We start from the raw sequence: 16,613 nt of genomic DNA on the forward strand, positions 1-16,613 counted from the left end.
AGGTGACTGGGTTCTAGCCAGACCAAAGCCTTCTTGAACAGCAGACTCCTGTTTTAATATGATTTTTCACAGGTAGATCTGGGGAAAGGGACAATTTTCTTTATAGAAATACAACCCCAGCATTTGAATGAGCATTGTTGTAGCTTATCTGCGTCCCCAAATATGCAGCTCCACCAAAACTGACTCAAAATCCAATATTTTCTGTCCAAAACCTAGAATGTCAAACAATTGTGCCAGTGAGTCTCATGTTCCTGCAAATAGGCCCATTTTATTTGCCTGAAATATCAGCATTTCAAAATAGAAGCTTCAATATATCCTGGGCCCACTTCTCTTTCTTTCTGCCTCAAAAACATGCAGAACTTAATTGTGCTATTTCCAGCACCTCTGTGCGGCTCAGCTTTGGATTTGTTTGCTATGAGGATGGAAATAAAAATGCCCCAAGAAATGTGCTGGGGGGGCTGACCTGTGATGGAGACACCCCAGGCAGCTGAGTGCAGGGGAAGCACAGCTCACACAAGAAAAGCAGAGAATGAAAGGCTCAGCACAGAAGGCAGCCCTCCTCCACCAGGGGTATCGGTGTTGGGCCAATGCTGCTGGGTTGTGCAGTACCACACAGAACTGTGAGGATGCAGCGTCATTGTAAAGAATTTACTGCTGGAAAGGTTCTGGTTTACAACTCAGGAAGGAGCACCGGTCTAATGTCATTTCTCCCCCAGGACAGTTCTAGCAGCTCTGCATGCTCACATCCAGCAGACAGGAACCCACCTGCTCCGTCTGTGCTGGCAGCAGTGAGAAACAAATCTGAAGCAGTGATGGAAGTGCAGCTCCTGGTAGGCAGGGCAGGCAGTGTTGCTGCTTTCCTCTCGGTGCTGCAGAAGCAATGTGAACACTGAGCCCCCCTTCTCTTCTTTTTTTTTTTTTTTCCCCTCAGTTTTTTTTCCTGAGCTTTTTGGGTCACCCTGACCTGTTCTGCTCGGCCTGTTTTACATTTGGTTTGAATGTCTGTTTAAAGGCAATTGTTGCAAACATGCCTGCTCTGAGTTTGCCCGCAGTTATTTCTCCCACAGTAGAACCGCAGCATTTGGAAATGCTTCCAAGCTCCCACCAGTTGGGTTTAACTGCTTGTTAATTAGTAGGCGCTTGTAGGATATAATAGAGCTGGGCATGGCCAGCAGAGCTGCAGCATGGAGTATTTTAATGGTGGGAGGAGCTTGTGCTGAATGCCTTATTTAGGGCTGTCTGTTTGGCACAGAATGGCAATATTTTGAAGCATTTCATTATTGATTGAGATCACTCTGACCTGAAAGCTGAAATCCATTAAACAGAATCTTCTCTCTCAATCAACACTGTAAAGCCAATGAGAGAGAAGTTAAAAAACAAAAAGCCACCAAAGCAGTACTGGTGCTGGCCTTGTTAGCCCAGTCCTCCTAGTGCATAGCTCGCTCTCTCCCCTGCACCTCTCTGTGCTGCAGTTTCAGGTACCTGCACAGATGTGCTGCACATGAAGGCACATGAATGCCTGTTTCCTGCACAACGTGCATTCAGCCCATGCAGCTGTAGGGACAGCAGGGCTCGGTTGTAAGGGCCCCCTGCCCATGGGCTGCCAGCACATATCAGCCATGGCGTTTGAGGTCCTGGACTGCTCCTGCTCCCAGCACTTCTGCTGCACGGCTCTACTTGTGGCCCCAGCACTGGGCTCTGCACTGCTCCTGTGCTGTGCAGAGCTTCCACAACACTATGAGACACTGGCTGGAGGCTGCTGTGAGACGTGCTGACGCCCTGTGGAAGCCCGAGTGTGAGTCAGACCTGTACTTAGTCCTAATTCAGTTCCAGTTACTGCAGTCAAAATGGAACTCCTGCCTTACAAACATTCAATCTTACTGCAAGCATTACCAGTAATGCAGATGCTAGCATGTTTTGCAGGCTGTTGTGGTGGTTGGTTACACTCACTTCTGTGACAGACGTTTCTGGTTTTTCATCTCCATTATCCTGCGTTTCCAGCAACCAGATTCTTTTATTACAGACTTGCTCGTCTGACTGAAAAACCACCTTTTATTCCCCCTGCAGTGGGTTTCGTTGGCTGTGACTTAATAACCCCTTAGCCTTATTTACAGCTACCCAGATAACATTCATTATGTTCTTATGCCAGAGCATGCTGCCTAATTTTTATTGTTTCTGTGCCTTTTGAAGTTTGCCATCACCTTGTTGTACTGCAAACAGCACTTTCCCAGTATCAGCAGCATCAGTGGTAAGAGCAGTGGTAAGGTGCTCCCCAGGTCAGTATTTTCTCCTTCATGTGAATGGGGACCTTGTTAGTCCTGTAGCCACTGAGCTGTATTGCTGCTCAGGTTTCTGTTTCTCCATCAGCTTTTGGAGGACTGCAGAATGCTGCCAAACGTGCTCAAAGTACAGCCTGCTTCTCTGGTGCCTTGGGTACCTGCTCTCTGGGAAGCAGGCAGAGCTTGTCAGCAGACCTGCTCAGTGATCAGTCCTTACAGCTCGTTGCTGTTTTCCCATCCTTGCATTGCCCTATAACTAGCGGATATGTTTAACTTGCTTTTTGGAATGAATGTACATGTGCACTACATGGGGCCAAGGGCAACCCTCAGAAGGGCAGACCTGTTTGGTGTCATTTCAACATTCGTAATTACTTTTGAGATGTATCACTTGGGTGATTAAAAGTCATGTCAGCAGTAATGTATTGACTTCATATCATTTTAGTGGGTTTTATTTTTCTTAAATTAATGTGGGTCAGGCTGAGTTAGATCTCTTATGGGTCTACTATGCCAATGCTATTGTAATTATCAACTAGAATTATCCAAACTTAGAACGATGTGCAAGAAAGAACAATGGTAGGATTGACAGAATCGGGTTCTGATGAGATCTCTGTTGGTTGCTGCTGTTCTGCCCAAAGCTGAGGCTGGATAACAGTGCCTGGAACTGCTGAGACCTCCAGGTCCTGCCTGGGGAAAGGCACTTTTTCAGTGTTACCAGCACACATTTTGCACTCCTCAGACTGTTCTCCAGTGAGTGCTGGCTGAAAGCTGGCCGAGTTCTCTTCATTCAAAGGTGTCTAACTTCCTTAATTGCTATATAAGGGACTCCCTTGTAATTTTGCAATGACTAATGCTCTATCATGATACTATATAATTATAGTCATCCAAGGGTTGCTTTTTTTCCCACCTTCTCAAATTCACAAAATGCTTTATAAATGAAAAAATAAAGGAGAATCTCAGCTGCACTGTGTGTGACTCACTGAGCTGATAACGGTGTGCTGAATCTTCCAGGCTGGATGTACCTACTAACAAACCCCAAAGCTTCACACCACGTGTAGGGAAAGGACAGCGCAGGTTTCTGCCTGCCTTGCCTTGTCCTGGGGCAGAGGTGTAACAGAACAGATGTCCTTAAAGAGGAAATCAAATCTGGGTGTCTGTTGTTGCGCAGTTACCAAGTGAGTAACAGTGCTAATGAGCACTAGACATGTCTAAAACTTGGAGAGAGAAATCTCACATCAGATGTTTGTAATGCTTCTGGAGTATTTCAGAGATGCACTGGAAGAAGCGGCTCTTTTTGGTGTTCTTGCATTTCCTCTCTTTTCAATTCTTGTTCCTAGCAGCAGCTGCATAGCAGCCACCATGGAGATGGCTCCTGCACCAGGGAGGTGGCACTGAGGCAGTCTGTGTACAAACTGTGTTAGGTCAGGTACCTGCCTGCACCCCAGCACTTCCAAATTTAAAACAGACATGAAGACTGCTGTGTGCAGGGTTGAGTTTTGGAGGACAACTCATAGTTCCCAACCCAGAGCATCCTGCTGAAGGCCATAGATGTCTGCCTGCATTGTAACTCTGAGCCTTTCTCCATCTGCAAACAGCAATTCAGGCCCCTGTGGAATAAGAGCTCCTCAGAACACAAACATAAGGTTCCTCCAATAGGAATAGTTATTATCTGACTTCACTGCTGTCTGCCCTCCTCTTCTGGTTTATGACTGCAGTCTCTGAGCCAGCATCATTCTTTGTTTGCTCTTTTCTTACTGCAATTCAGATGAAAGTTTTTTTAAAAAAAAAAAAAAAAAGGAAAAAAAAATGCATTATTTAAATTGGGATATGCATGTGTTCCACACAGCACAGGTTTGGCTTTATAGGTTCTCAAGCCCTTATTGTCACTTCATGTTCACCTTTGGAAGATGGGGTTTGGTTGGTTTTGTTTCCTTAAGCCCACACCTGCATTCCCCATCACCCCACTGCTGCAGGCACTGTGACCATCAGATGGCTTTGCTGAAGTGGATGCAGGTGCCCCAGAGCCCCACGCAAACAAGCACTGAAGTCTATCATGCCACACTGTAGCCTTGCTTTCCCACTGCCCTCCTTTAATTTTATTAGTTTTCCTCTCCTTTTTCTGCAGGGCAGCCTGCCTTAATCATGGCAGATCATCCAAAGGGCATTCCTTACAGATCAGCGTTCAGAGCTGATTTATAGAGCTGCTCTCTCAGTTGGCGTTTTTATGTCTTGCCGCTTATTTTTCTAATTACAGCTGAAAAGAAAACTGAGATAAGTATCATGTAATGTGGGAGCCAAAACCCCAAGAACAATCAGTTTGATGTTAAATTCTCCGCTTGAATTAAGTGATCAGCTATTTTTTTTTTCTTCTTTAATTAATTAGAGCTTTTTGCAGTCAGTGAAGTATGAAAGCAGTTCCTTTCAAGCAGCCTGCCAACCTGTGCTGTGCTGAGCACTGTCCTGCAGGCACTGGGTTAGGTAGCTGCTAACACTCTGGAGGTCTGGAGCTCCCAAGACATGCTATAGCAGAGCATGAAGTTAGCACATGAAGTTCAGAGCTGGTGTACTACAACTGGGGCACTTGGCTGTGGGCACGTCCATCTGCTCCCTGCAGCCCCAACCCCACAGGCTCTCTGAATGGAATTCCTTTTGATGCTGACTGTTGGGATCTGCACTTGAGTTAATCCACTTCTCTTTTCCTCATTCTTCTTCTTCATTTCTAACTGGGAATTAATAATAGACTTGTTGTGGCTGAGGATGTAAATGATGCTTGTTTTTCCCATGTAAGATTAATGAACGAACAGTTTTCTTTGTGCAGTGTGTATCCCCCTTTGTCCATACATGCTGCCTGTGGTGCTCTGCTCTCCCCGGACTGCCTGCATTGTGTGCATTGTTATGGCTCATTGCTCTCACTTCTGCTTTTTGCAAAACCAACAAAACCGATGGAAATGGAAGCCAAGAAACCTCATGGTTTGTTTTTTTTTTGTTTTCTTTTGTGTCATGCTAAAGTTTGTCCTTTCCACAGCCCGCAAAGTGAAGAAGCTGGGCAGCCTGAAGACACAAGACGAAGCTGAGGCAGCCAGCTCGTCCAGCCCCACGGAGGAGCAAGCACCTAAGATGGCCATGACACACATTGGTGGCTTTGAATGCCAGCCCATCTTCCTCAACGTGTTGGAAGCCATCGAGCCCGCTGTGGTGTGTGCTGGCCATGACAACAGCCAGCCAGACTCTTTCTCCAACCTGCTGAGCAGCCTGAACGAGCTCGGAGAGAGGCAGCTGGTCTATGTCGTCAAGTGGGCAAAGGCTTTGCCAGGTGAGGACAGATGGATCAGATCCCAGCCCTGCCACCATCCTAACACCCCACTGTTTGCTGTGCCTCCATGGAAGGCTCAAAGGGGGGGTGGTTTGCAACCTGTACTGCACAGCCATGTTTCCTGGGGAGTGCTCTATGAGGTGTCTGTCCCTGTAACTTCCTCATAAACCAGACTGCAGCAACACCAGGTTTGTTTTTTTTTAGTGGCTGATTCATGGGAAGGGTGGCCATGGTGTGACAGAAAGCAAAGGTACTCAGGCCTTTGAGTTCTGTCCATGCTGGCAGTGCTCTGGCACGTCATCACACAGGCATGCACCGTCTTCCCCGTGTATGCAAAGGGATGATGTTCATTGGAGTCTCAGGGTCCTGCTTTCTTTCTATTTTCACTGCAGTGGTTTTGCTCCACTTCCAGAGCTGTCTGAACCAAACCTACAGAATTCTTCTCTGAACAGAAGATAAGCACCTGCACATTATGTTCTGTGGGTGCTGGGAAGTCCTTGTGTGGCCATGGCCCCATCTGCAGGCACTGGGACCACTGTGGGGCCACGGTGCCCTTGGCTTCCATCAGAGCTCTGCACAGTCATGCTGTGTGTGTGGATGCTCTCGCTGCTTGCCCCCAGGCACCAGCCATCCTCCTGAAGCTGCCTACAGCACCCCTAGGTACCGCAGTACACGGAGCCCTGGCATCTCACTGCTGCCTTCCCTATCAGCTACACTTACCTCAAGCTGAAGCATTGCCCATCTGTGATCTGCAGCCTTCTGGTGGTTCTGTGACACATGCCAACACCAGAGCTGAACAGTAATAACAGCAAGTTTACCACTTAGTCACCCTTCTGATATTTTCCAGGGAAGGAGTAAACAATGATGGCATTGTTACTGTTCTGTGCTCTAGGCTATGGTTATATGGTTCCTTTGCTCCTGCCATGCTCTGGCTGTTCTGTGGGGAGGTCATCTGTGAATGACTCTGGTGGGTGGTGGTCATTGATGGTGGCTCTGATGGTCGTGGGTGACTGTGCTGGCAGCCAGCAGAGCTCCCCACCACCCCACAGCTGGCAGCATCCTGTCAGGTAGCCAAGGATGGTCTGCTGGCCAGAAGTTTCTGAAGCTGTTCGTTGTCTGATGTGCTTTCAGATGGTGGGGCATCCTGATGCCGAGTGGGCACAGGGGACAGTGATGTGCTGGAAGCAGTGCAGATGGAGAAGTAATAGAAGCAGAACTCAGCCAATTTAAACCAGTGGGACGTCAGTGTTTTTAGCAAAACAGAAGGATTTGCTCTGGGTCTGCTGGGAGGTTGCAAGCCCGTAATGAGCATGGCTAGCAGAGAGGAGCTGGGGGACCACACTGCCCCTGCTGCCTGCCAGATACAACAATGATGAGAGCGGCTCTGGCTGCCTGTACAGAGCAGCCCTGTGCCCTGTAGCGGTGTAGTGAGTGCTGTGCTTGGGTGGGGGGCAGTGGCACCTCCTTCTGGGCAGTGTTGGCCTGGTGTCACAGCATTGGATTACTACTGGTTAAAAGTTGAGGATTAACCTTGCATCTCATGCTGAATCCAAATGCCTAGGGCAGTTAATAGCTCTGTGGTGCTGCTGCACTGCTTTCAGCAAAGTTTTAATAGTATCTTGGAGTGTCAGAGACAGGACTGCCATGAGCAGGAGTGTTTCTGAGCTGTGTTTGCCATGGCAGTTAGAATCAAACCATGCTTTCCCCGTAACAAATAACTAAGCACAGCTTGCCAAGAAAGCTACTGGAATACAGAATTCAAGTTCTGGTTGAATCCCTGTTTTCCCTTCACTGAAATGTTGTTAAGATGTCATTGTTAATTCAGATTGACACTCGATTGCATTGGTTTAAAAATCATTTTAACTGGCTGCACATAGGAAGTCTTAATTTGTTCCCAAAGGAACTAGGAAAGCATCCTGTAAAGAAGGAACTGCTCTGTGGGGGAGCAGCAGGAAGGTGCTCCTGGCCGGGGCCAAGCTTCCCTTGCAGATGCTGCTGTTTGTTGCAGCTGTTGCAAAATTTGGTGTGCCTGCTGTGTCAATTGGGGTCTTGTAGGTATTGCAGCCCATCCATCACTTGCTTTTCTGCTTCAAATCTGCTGCCTTGCCCTGTGTTTAACTCTCTGTGTAACTGTGACGGTGCAATGTGTTGTGTTCTTTTTTTCCCATTCTCTGGACTATCACATTTCCAAGGTAACAAATGAGCATTTATTTTTATAGAAATGCTGCGTTAGGGTAACATATGAGGTGCTCAAGTGCTGATCTCTTAGGGAGATGTAATTCTGACACAGCACTGTACATCAGGAGAGAAGATAAAGAATTTACTTCTTAGTTTTGCTACCTTATGGTTATTCACAAGAAAAAGATTATGCTTTCATCTCTTTCCAGTCGTCCATTAAGTTAATATTACTTCTGCAGTGATTGCTCTCTGCAGAAGGTATCAACATGTGTCTCCTCAGCTATGCCATATAAGAAACTCAGCAATGCATAATGGCTGTAGGTTTGTGTTTTTCTTTAGCAGTCATGTCGGCCATACACCATCTGCCTTGCCTGGAGACAGCAGGCTTCCAGAGAGGGGCAGGGATCCAACTGAGACACTGGGAGCTGATAGTGCAGTGCTTAGGAGAAAACCAGTCTGAGTGGGTAAGAACTGCAGCCTGAAGGGGTTCTTTGGGACACTGGTGTTCACTGTGCTGCACATGGACACAGCCACCCAGAGATGTCCCCTCCCTGCTCATCTTTGGTCTATTAATCCTCTCTGAGAAGATCTTTTCTCCTCAAAGAGCAATTTAAAAGGGGAGGAAAACAAAGCCTGTTGATTTTGGCAGAAGGTGAGGATACAGCACACTGACCAAATGTCCATCCTCATGGCTGCACATCAGTGTTCCTTCCTGCAGGCTCCATCTCAGAGCAGCAGCACAGCTCCTCTGAAACCCCTCTGAGTGGGCAGGTGGTATGGAGGACAGTAGTGAGTGCAGAGTAGGAGGACATTCCAGCACACTGCCACTGTGTATTATACATCAGTAGGCAATGTACATCAGTACATCTCTGAACAGATACACCGGAGATGTCAAAAGGTGTGTGAGTGTGTGTGTGGGGGGTTGTTTGTTTTGGTTTTGTGGGTTTTTTTTTTTTTGTTTTTTTTTTTTTTGTTTTTTTTTTTTTTGTGTGTGTGTGTGTGTGAAGCATGTTAACACTTAAATACAGAATTCCAACATAGATACGTCCTAAGGTTGAATATGTCTGATTCTGAGCTGCTCCATTTCTACCCATGCTCTGCAAATGTGCTGTGTGCAGCTCCTGGAGATGGCAGTCCTGCCCACAGGCAGCTGGGAGCCCTGGGGATGGAGGTACCTGCTACTCTGGTACACACAGGCCGTTCTGTTTGGGCGGGTGATAGGAAAGCTGGGATGGGAGTGTATGGACCTAAAGCAATCACAGGCAACAATGAAACACCACTTGTGCTCATTTGCAGTTGACAGCTTTCTGAGCAAGAGACAGATGCTCTCTTCAGTGGAGTGTAATTATGCACCACAGATTATAATTACACACCAACAGTGCTGGAATTGTTTTAATGTTTGATTGAAATAACATGTGATTTTCTCAAAATGAGAAAATGGTGACTTCTGAGAGTGCCAGAATTTCACCCAGAAGAGGTTATTGGTTAATGAGGGCTCAGTTCTGCATCTGACTGCCTCTGCATGAGGACAGTTCCAGGAACTGCTGGAGCTCAGCACTGATTTGTGACATCCCTCTGCTGTGCTTTGCTTCTCTTTTGAACAGGATTTCGCAATTTGCATGTGGATGACCAGATGTCCATAATCCAGTATTCTTGGATGGGTCTCATGATTTTTGCCATGGGTTGGAGATCTTTCACTAATGTCAACTCCAGGATGCTTTACTTTGCTCCAGATTTGGTCTTCAATGAGTAAGTGCCAAACATCAGCAGTCTGCATTTTGCCCTTTGCCCGGGTCACGTTGGGTGAGAAACAAGTACCAGGCAAGGGCATTGCTGTACTTCCCAGTTATGGTATGTGCAGCCAGGCAGTTAGGAGCTGAGAGCTGATCCAAGCCAAGAGGAGTGGTAGCAGTCTCCAGAAGTGATGAGGAGAGCTGCAGTGTCTTCCTGTGCCTTCTTTCTATTCCCTCTCAGTGCCCTTAGCAGCACCAGCCCATAGTGTAGGTGTGAGGGGCTTGAGTGCTGCCTGGATCCTGAGTGGGGTTGGGATCTGATTCCAGCAGGCTGGATTGGTTGCAGAAGCAGAGATAAACGTGTGCTGTGAGCTCCTCCAGCTCCTGGTGATGTCCCTCTGGTGTACCATCAGCTTTGAGTTGAGCAGGTTTTATAAGCACTAAGGCAAAAGAGCTTACAAACAGTAACAAAGTACAGCAGTGAGTGAGAGCACACCTGCTGTGTGAGAAGGTCAGCTTCGTTTCCCTTCTGTGTAACCAAATGGGGTGAATTGCTGCTTCCAGGGAGTCAGAGCATCACCCAAACCCAGCCATGCCACGTAGCCATCCATTCTCAGACACACAGAGTTACTCAGGCATGTTTTGGAAAGCCCTCCTCTCCTGCCTTCAGGCCTATTGCTGTCTGCACCCTCAAGGAGGAGCTCAGTCCTGGTGCCAGGGACGTGCCAGTGTCCTTGGGCACAGCACGAGCTGCCCTCCACCCCTGTGCCCCTTTTCCTCGCAGGTACCGGATGCACAAATCCAGAATGTACAGCCAATGCATCAGGATGCGGCAGCTCTCACAGGAGTTTGGGTGGCTTCAGATCACACCCCAGGAGTTTCTCTGCATGAAGGCTCTGCTCTTCTTCAGTATTAGTGAGTGCTTGTGTCCTCCCCTCATCAGACCCAGGCTGCAGGGAGCAGACATGCAGGGCTTCATGCTCTGCACTGACCACTCCTTCACTTTTGCTATGGCTCTCTTCTTCTTTCCATGTCTGGGGCAACTCTGACTGTTTCCTTTCCTTGTTTCTCCAGTTCCAGTGGATGGCCTGAAGAACCAGAAGCTCTTTGATGAACTTCGCATGAACTACATTAAGGAACTCGACCGGATCATTGCTTGCAAGAGGAAGAACCCCACCTCCTGCTCTCGACGATTTTACCAGCTCACCAAGGTCCTGGACTCCGTGCATCCTGTAAGAGAGCAGTGCGGGGTCGGCCTGGGCTCAGCTAGCAGTCAGCAGATAGAATTGGAGCACAGAAGTTTGGGAACGCAGCAGGGAGGGATCTTGTACCTGTAAGAGCATTGGGAAACAGTGTTACCGCCCTTGTAGACATGGACAATGTGTTCATGTTCTTACACGCAGCTGCTTCTTTAGTTTCCTTTATTGGCACTTGTGTGCTGCTTTTCTCCAGAAGCAATCCAACACACTGCCCTGGCTGGATCCATGTGCTCCTGGATGTGCAGGGGGCAGCCCTGGCACAGCCCTGCTGTGTTTCTCCTGCTGACATCCTAATTTCCCACAGAAATTACCCAGTGGGGAATTTTTCCCTAACAAACTTTCTTTCTTTCCTAGATTGCCAAGGATCTGCATCAGTTTACATTTGATCTTTTAATTAAGGCCCATATGGTGAGCGTGGACTATCCGGAAATGATGGCTGAGATCATCTCTGTGCAGGTCCCCAAGATCCTGTCTGGAAAAGTGAAACCCATTTACTTCCATGCTGAGTGATCTTCTGGAGGGACTCCCCGTTGCATCGCCTCCATCTCAGCCACTTCTGCCTATCGTTTCTGCACTACTGTACTGCAGTGCCTTGGGGAATCCCCTCCAAAGAGATGATGTGCCGCCAGGCAGACAGTAGCAAACTCCTCCCTGCTGGGGTTCCTTCAATTTCTCTTTTTCCTGTGGTACCTCTGACTGAATGCCGGCCAGGGTCAGGACGTCCTGCCTGCAGCACCTGGGGGTGGTTGCTCCTTTGTTTTCTGCAGTGACTTTTAGTGCCCCGGGGCCATGGGAGAATGGGAGATGTGCCACCAGCTCTTGTATTTCTGTAAACCAAAACAAGGTGAGGCACAGGCTGACCCTCTAAGGTTGGGTGTGGGAACTTTTACAGGCCTCCTCTGGGACTTATTATGTGTATTATGGTGCTGGGAAGCAGATGTGTTGAATACTGCAGTAGAGCAACTGAGGGGAAGAGATGAATTGCAACCTGATGAATGAGAGAACCCCTCCACAGCTGGAAGACTCCTGGCAGTCACTGTGCAGGGCTGCTCAGCCCCATGCTGCTTGGCTCCATGCATGGCTACTGGAAGGAGGATGGGCTTTGGAAGGCTCCATTGGTGATGGCTGCTGCTTTCCCCCTGGGCACCTCTCCTGAGGTGAGCTGGATATTGCCCATTCAGCAGTGCACTCTCAGCACACCCATCCCCATCCCAAACTGCTCGGACACAGCTGTGCCACCTCCACAAGTGCCTGACACCTCTTGGACCTCAGACCTCCCAGCAGCTGAACCCCTGCCTGCACTCCTCCTCTGCTCTGCACATGCCAGGTGTCAGCACAGCTGGCATCTCAGCTCTCTCACCTGTCTGCCATCTGCCTGAGCTGCTCTCCGTGGCAGCAGATGGGCTCCTCAGGAGCAAAGCAGCCAGGTCTGGCCCTGTGGGATCTGTGACTGTGGTTGTTAGCCCTGACCTTGGGAGATGGCTGCAATGATAACCTGTGGCGGTGGTGGCATCATCTTGTGCTCACGCAGAACTGTCAGGACATGGAGTGATGAGACAGCCAATGTGGGTGCATCATTGGGAGTGAGAAACATCAGTTTGATTCTGATGTCTTCTGCTGATATGGGATGTGGGACAGACCTCAGCTTGCACCAAGATCTGTCTGGCAGACTGTGCTCACATGACACAGACACTGCTTTGCTCCTGCTGCTGCAGAGCTCTCCATGTGAGAGGGAGTGGGGCAGGGACAGGTGTACTGTGCTCTGTGCCCCCTCATAACCTCAAGCAGCTGTGCGCCAGATGTCTTTAAAAACAAAGGCATCTGGGTTCAGCCTGTTGGTTGCCACATACACAGCCTCCCATCTACTGTGCGGGTTCTCCTGCTTCTGGGACCTGTCCAGAGCTGAGCATAACCTCCAGCTCTGCAGGCAAAGCCCATGGGTACAGCCTGGTTCCTTGCAAGCTCTCAGCAGGAACAAGCATTTAATGTTACAGATACTCTTCAGTCGTGCTATAGGGTTTTCACTGAGGGAGGAGGTGGAGAAAACCAACTCAAAACTATTGAACCAATGCTCTCTCTGTACAGACGTTTGTAATGAGATCTCCTCTCCTGGTTTGTGTGGCTCTGTTTGTGCTCTTTCTCCTGATATCCCCCCATGTAGGTGGGCACAACCTGCAGGTCCCGGTGTGCTCAGCAGTCCTCTATTGCTGCACCTTCAGTGTCGGTATGATCTGTTCATACACTGAGATGAGTCAATGGAAGGCCCTGCTGGTGTACCGTTCTGTTCTCGAATGCTTTCTGTCTGTTAGCAGAAGAGAATGATGAATAATGGGCTTGGTAATGCCTTGATCTCTGTCATCAACAGGAGGATGTTTATGATTGTTCTAAATAGCCTCTTCATATAGCTTTATGTTTTGCATAAGCTCGTGTCAGCACTGTTTCATTAGTTAATGAGTGTAAATGCATCCTGCTGGGTATTTTTCTGCTGTGACATGGGGAAGAAACCAGACTAAATAGGGACTTGCATACACCCACTTGCTGCTGCGAAGGAAGTGGGGCTGTGCAGCAGGCTGTGACCCCGGCTGTGTTCTGCTCTGTGCTCCCTGCTGCTCTGTGCTATGAGGACTCTGCCAACATGAACCCCAGTGTGTGTGCAGGGCCTGGGCTGTGCCCTGCAGCTGTTTCAAAGTGAATTTCTGCAGTGCTTTGTCCCCACACTGGCTGTTTGTGATGCTGGAGGAGGGAAAGCTGGGGGCAGTGGCACCCAAGCATGCATTTGCCAGGGGGAGATTAACACGGTCTCTTGGTTTATTTCCATTGGCTGCTGCAGGAACTGGAAACAAACAAAAACCCACAAAAACAGTTTAAGAAATACCAAAGTCCAGGTCCTGCCATTTATCTCTGTACTTTGTGTTTTCTTCTGCATTTTCTTGTCTATTTTTGCTTTAATAAAGGGAAGAGAATCTCACTATCATCCTCATCCTGTTACAGTTGACCTGAGGGTCCCAGCTGAGCTTCCATCCCAGTGCAGGTCCAGCTCAGACCCTGGGCTCCCTGGGAAGGCACAGTGCAGCTAAGGAGTAGCACAGCCCAGCACTGGTGTGACATCACTGCTTGCACACTGGGAGGAGCCTTCTGCTCAGCTCTGGGAGGAATGGAGCTAAGCCCAGGCAGTGAACATCCTGCCCCATGCATGGGCAGGTGAACAGCAGCGGGTCAGTCCTGAGGAGCTGAGCTCTGTCAGAGCACAGAATGGCTTTGCACCCTCCAGCTGGAGCAGTGCTGTTTGCCACAGCCACACAGCTGCCACTGCCGTGAGGATCTCTCCTGAGATGTTTTGGTAACAAACTATATGTTAAACATATGTGTACATATATATAGGCATGGCCCCATTTACACTGCTGAAGGTACCTGTTTTCTGTAATGAGCTTTCTTTCTGACTGCACACTGGGTGCGCTTGGGTATTCATCTGGTGGTGAGGCAGCATGTGCCAATAGCAACAGAAGCTCTTGATTTATTTTGGGGGGGCTCTGCACTGCCCAGGTTTCTAAAGCCCATCCTTGTGTAGCATGGATGCAGCACACTGGGGGTCCCAGTGTCAGCATGCAGCTCTCCTTCCACTACTCTGGCCAATAGGGTGGCATCCAAGGGACAGCAGAACACCCTTTATCTCTGCTCTCTTCAGCTGCACAAAACATCTGTGCACTTCAGGGCAGGATCCTGGGACTGTGTCTATTTTCTCACCACTCTGAAGTAGAAATATGTTTTTACAATGTCATGACTGCTGGAATGGCTCTGATTCCTGCTGCCGGATGGGAGCAGCCACAGCTGAGGTGCTGATGCCATCTGTCCCTGGGTGCTGGGAACAGTGCTATGGGGCCATCCATCCTCAGCACAAGGCTGCAGAAATGCTGTTCCAGTGCCACATGTGGGGAAGGTGTGGGCCTCCAGAACAACAGCTCGGGCTCTGACCTGCCCACAGCTGTGTTTTGGCATTGTGGCCGCTGCTTTGAGGAAGCAAGGAGGACTTCTGTTCATTCCTATTGAAAACAACAGGAAAACCTGCATTTTTCGATTCACAAAGTACATATCTGCACCAAACATAAAACCACAGTAAATTTATAATAAGCTGCTCTCTGTGCTGGGTATTTTGTGCTCTGTGGCAATTTAATGCTGGTTTATTTGTTAACTTGTCTCTGTAATAAAAAGAGTTCTCTATATTGATACACTTTATTTCCTTTGCAACAAGCCAAAAAGCCCATTGCTGGTGCCTTTCTCCTGGGGAGGACTCCCAGCCCACAGCTGTGCTCGCAGCAGCAGTAACTGAACACAATGTCTTTGCAATTGCTTGCTTCACCATTGCTGAGTAAAGTCCTGGAGTAAACTCCATGGGATAACCAAAAGGAGTGGGGACTCACAGACACGTCTCAGTTCCACTGCTGGTTCACTACCTGCTGGATGCTGAGGCAGAGCTGAGCTTGGGGCTCCTGCACGGCACTGCAGTACCTCCATCCATCCCATCCCACTGTGACTGCTGCAGAGTGCCAACCTCCGCCCACCGCAATGCCTGCAGCTCCGTTGGAGCACACATTTCGTTCTGCGAGGGGTGTAACTTCACTGCACCACTGCTGCCTTTTCTATCACTTAGCCCAAATTAATGGTCTTTGAGGTCAAATTCTGCCTCTAGAAGAAGACATCAGTTGGACTGTTGCCACCATTTTCACCTTCTTTGTTGTTTTTCTTGATTGGAACTATGATCTGCCCCAAACACATTGAAGAGAGACCCACAGCACACTGCCATTGGGACCGGGCAGCGCTGACACTGCACTGCTGGGAGATGCAGTGCAGGATGTGACCCCAATACAGACATCACCGCACTGGGCTGAGTGACAACGTCTGTGTCAGAACCAACCAGAGGAGCCCATCCAGGCTCGGGACAAAGACAGAACCTGTTATGCTACACTGGGGGCAATGAAACACCCAAGCCCACGTCTGGACCCCCATGAACCCTCAGCCCATGCTGTGCCCTGGGCAGCCCTCCCTGCTCCACACTCAGCTCTTTTGTAACTTCAGATCTGTCATTGTTCAAAGTACAATAAAGGCAGAATTTTGCTTGTGGGAGCTCTGCTGTATGCTGCATTCGGCTTTCATTTCAGTTATGTGCATGAGAAATGCTGCTTGGTGTGACAAATAGTAGGTGTTGAAGATGCCAAGAATAATTGGGTAATTTCTAAATGGATGAGGCTTTGTGTTGGGTAACTCACAGAGGCTGTTTTTCACAGTCAGATTTTTGCTATTAATTATCTGAGCTGTTATTTGTTCTACCCATAAGCTGACTGATCTCTTCATATACGTCTCTTAGGGCCTTTTAAAAGTAAATTTTGATTAATGTTATTTCTTGAAACGAGGCGCTAATAAAGCCCCATGTCCTCCTCCTTTGTTGTTGTTTTCAGTATCTTTATAAGCAATTGTAACTCCGTTCCTCTGTAACTTTGTGATAAAATGGACCTGTGCTTCCCATCCCACACAGCACCACACTGCTGGCCATCCAACCCCAGAACTGACAGAAAGGAAACTGCCTCTTACCCTGAGGTGGTGCTTCCAGAGCCCTCCATGCTCTGCTCTGCCCACACCTGAAACATACACTGCTGCTGCTGCTGCTGCTGCTGCTGCTGCAGTGGCAGCTGCGGATGGGCCCTTTAGTAATGCAGCAGGATTGAGCAGCCTGCTGAGCTTGTAGCCATCCTGCGTGGAAAGGTGTTTGCTGGCAGAGGAAGCTGAACAGTGTCCTGAGGTTAAAGGTAAGAAAACACAATAAAGTGTGCAGCACAGCCCATGCCTCTCTGAGGAGCTG

General features: G+C 48.7%; 1 protein-coding gene across 1 annotated transcript in view; it reads left to right on the forward strand.

The window, feature by feature from the left end:
* AR (androgen receptor) overlaps positions 1-16,194 on the forward strand; it is a 47,123-nt gene extending 30,929 nt beyond the window's left edge. Inside the window, exons 4-8 of the mRNA XM_015860019.2 lie at positions 5,302-5,589; positions 9,372-9,516; positions 10,285-10,415; positions 10,575-10,732; positions 11,114-16,194. Coding sequence (XP_015715505.1) covers positions 5,302-5,589; positions 9,372-9,516; positions 10,285-10,415; positions 10,575-10,732; positions 11,114-11,269 — 878 coding nt within the window. The 3' untranslated portion in view covers positions 11,270-16,194. The remainder of the gene's footprint in view (positions 1-5,301; positions 5,590-9,371; positions 9,517-10,284; positions 10,416-10,574; positions 10,733-11,113) is intronic.
* The last annotated feature ends 419 nt before the right edge of the window (positions 16,195-16,613 follow it).

The sequence above is a fragment of the Coturnix japonica genome, chromosome 4, assembly GCF_054131305.1.
Source record: "Coturnix japonica strain WE chromosome 4, WE-NBRP24, whole genome shotgun sequence".
Lineage (NCBI taxonomy): Eukaryota > Metazoa > Chordata > Aves > Galliformes > Phasianidae > Coturnix > Coturnix japonica.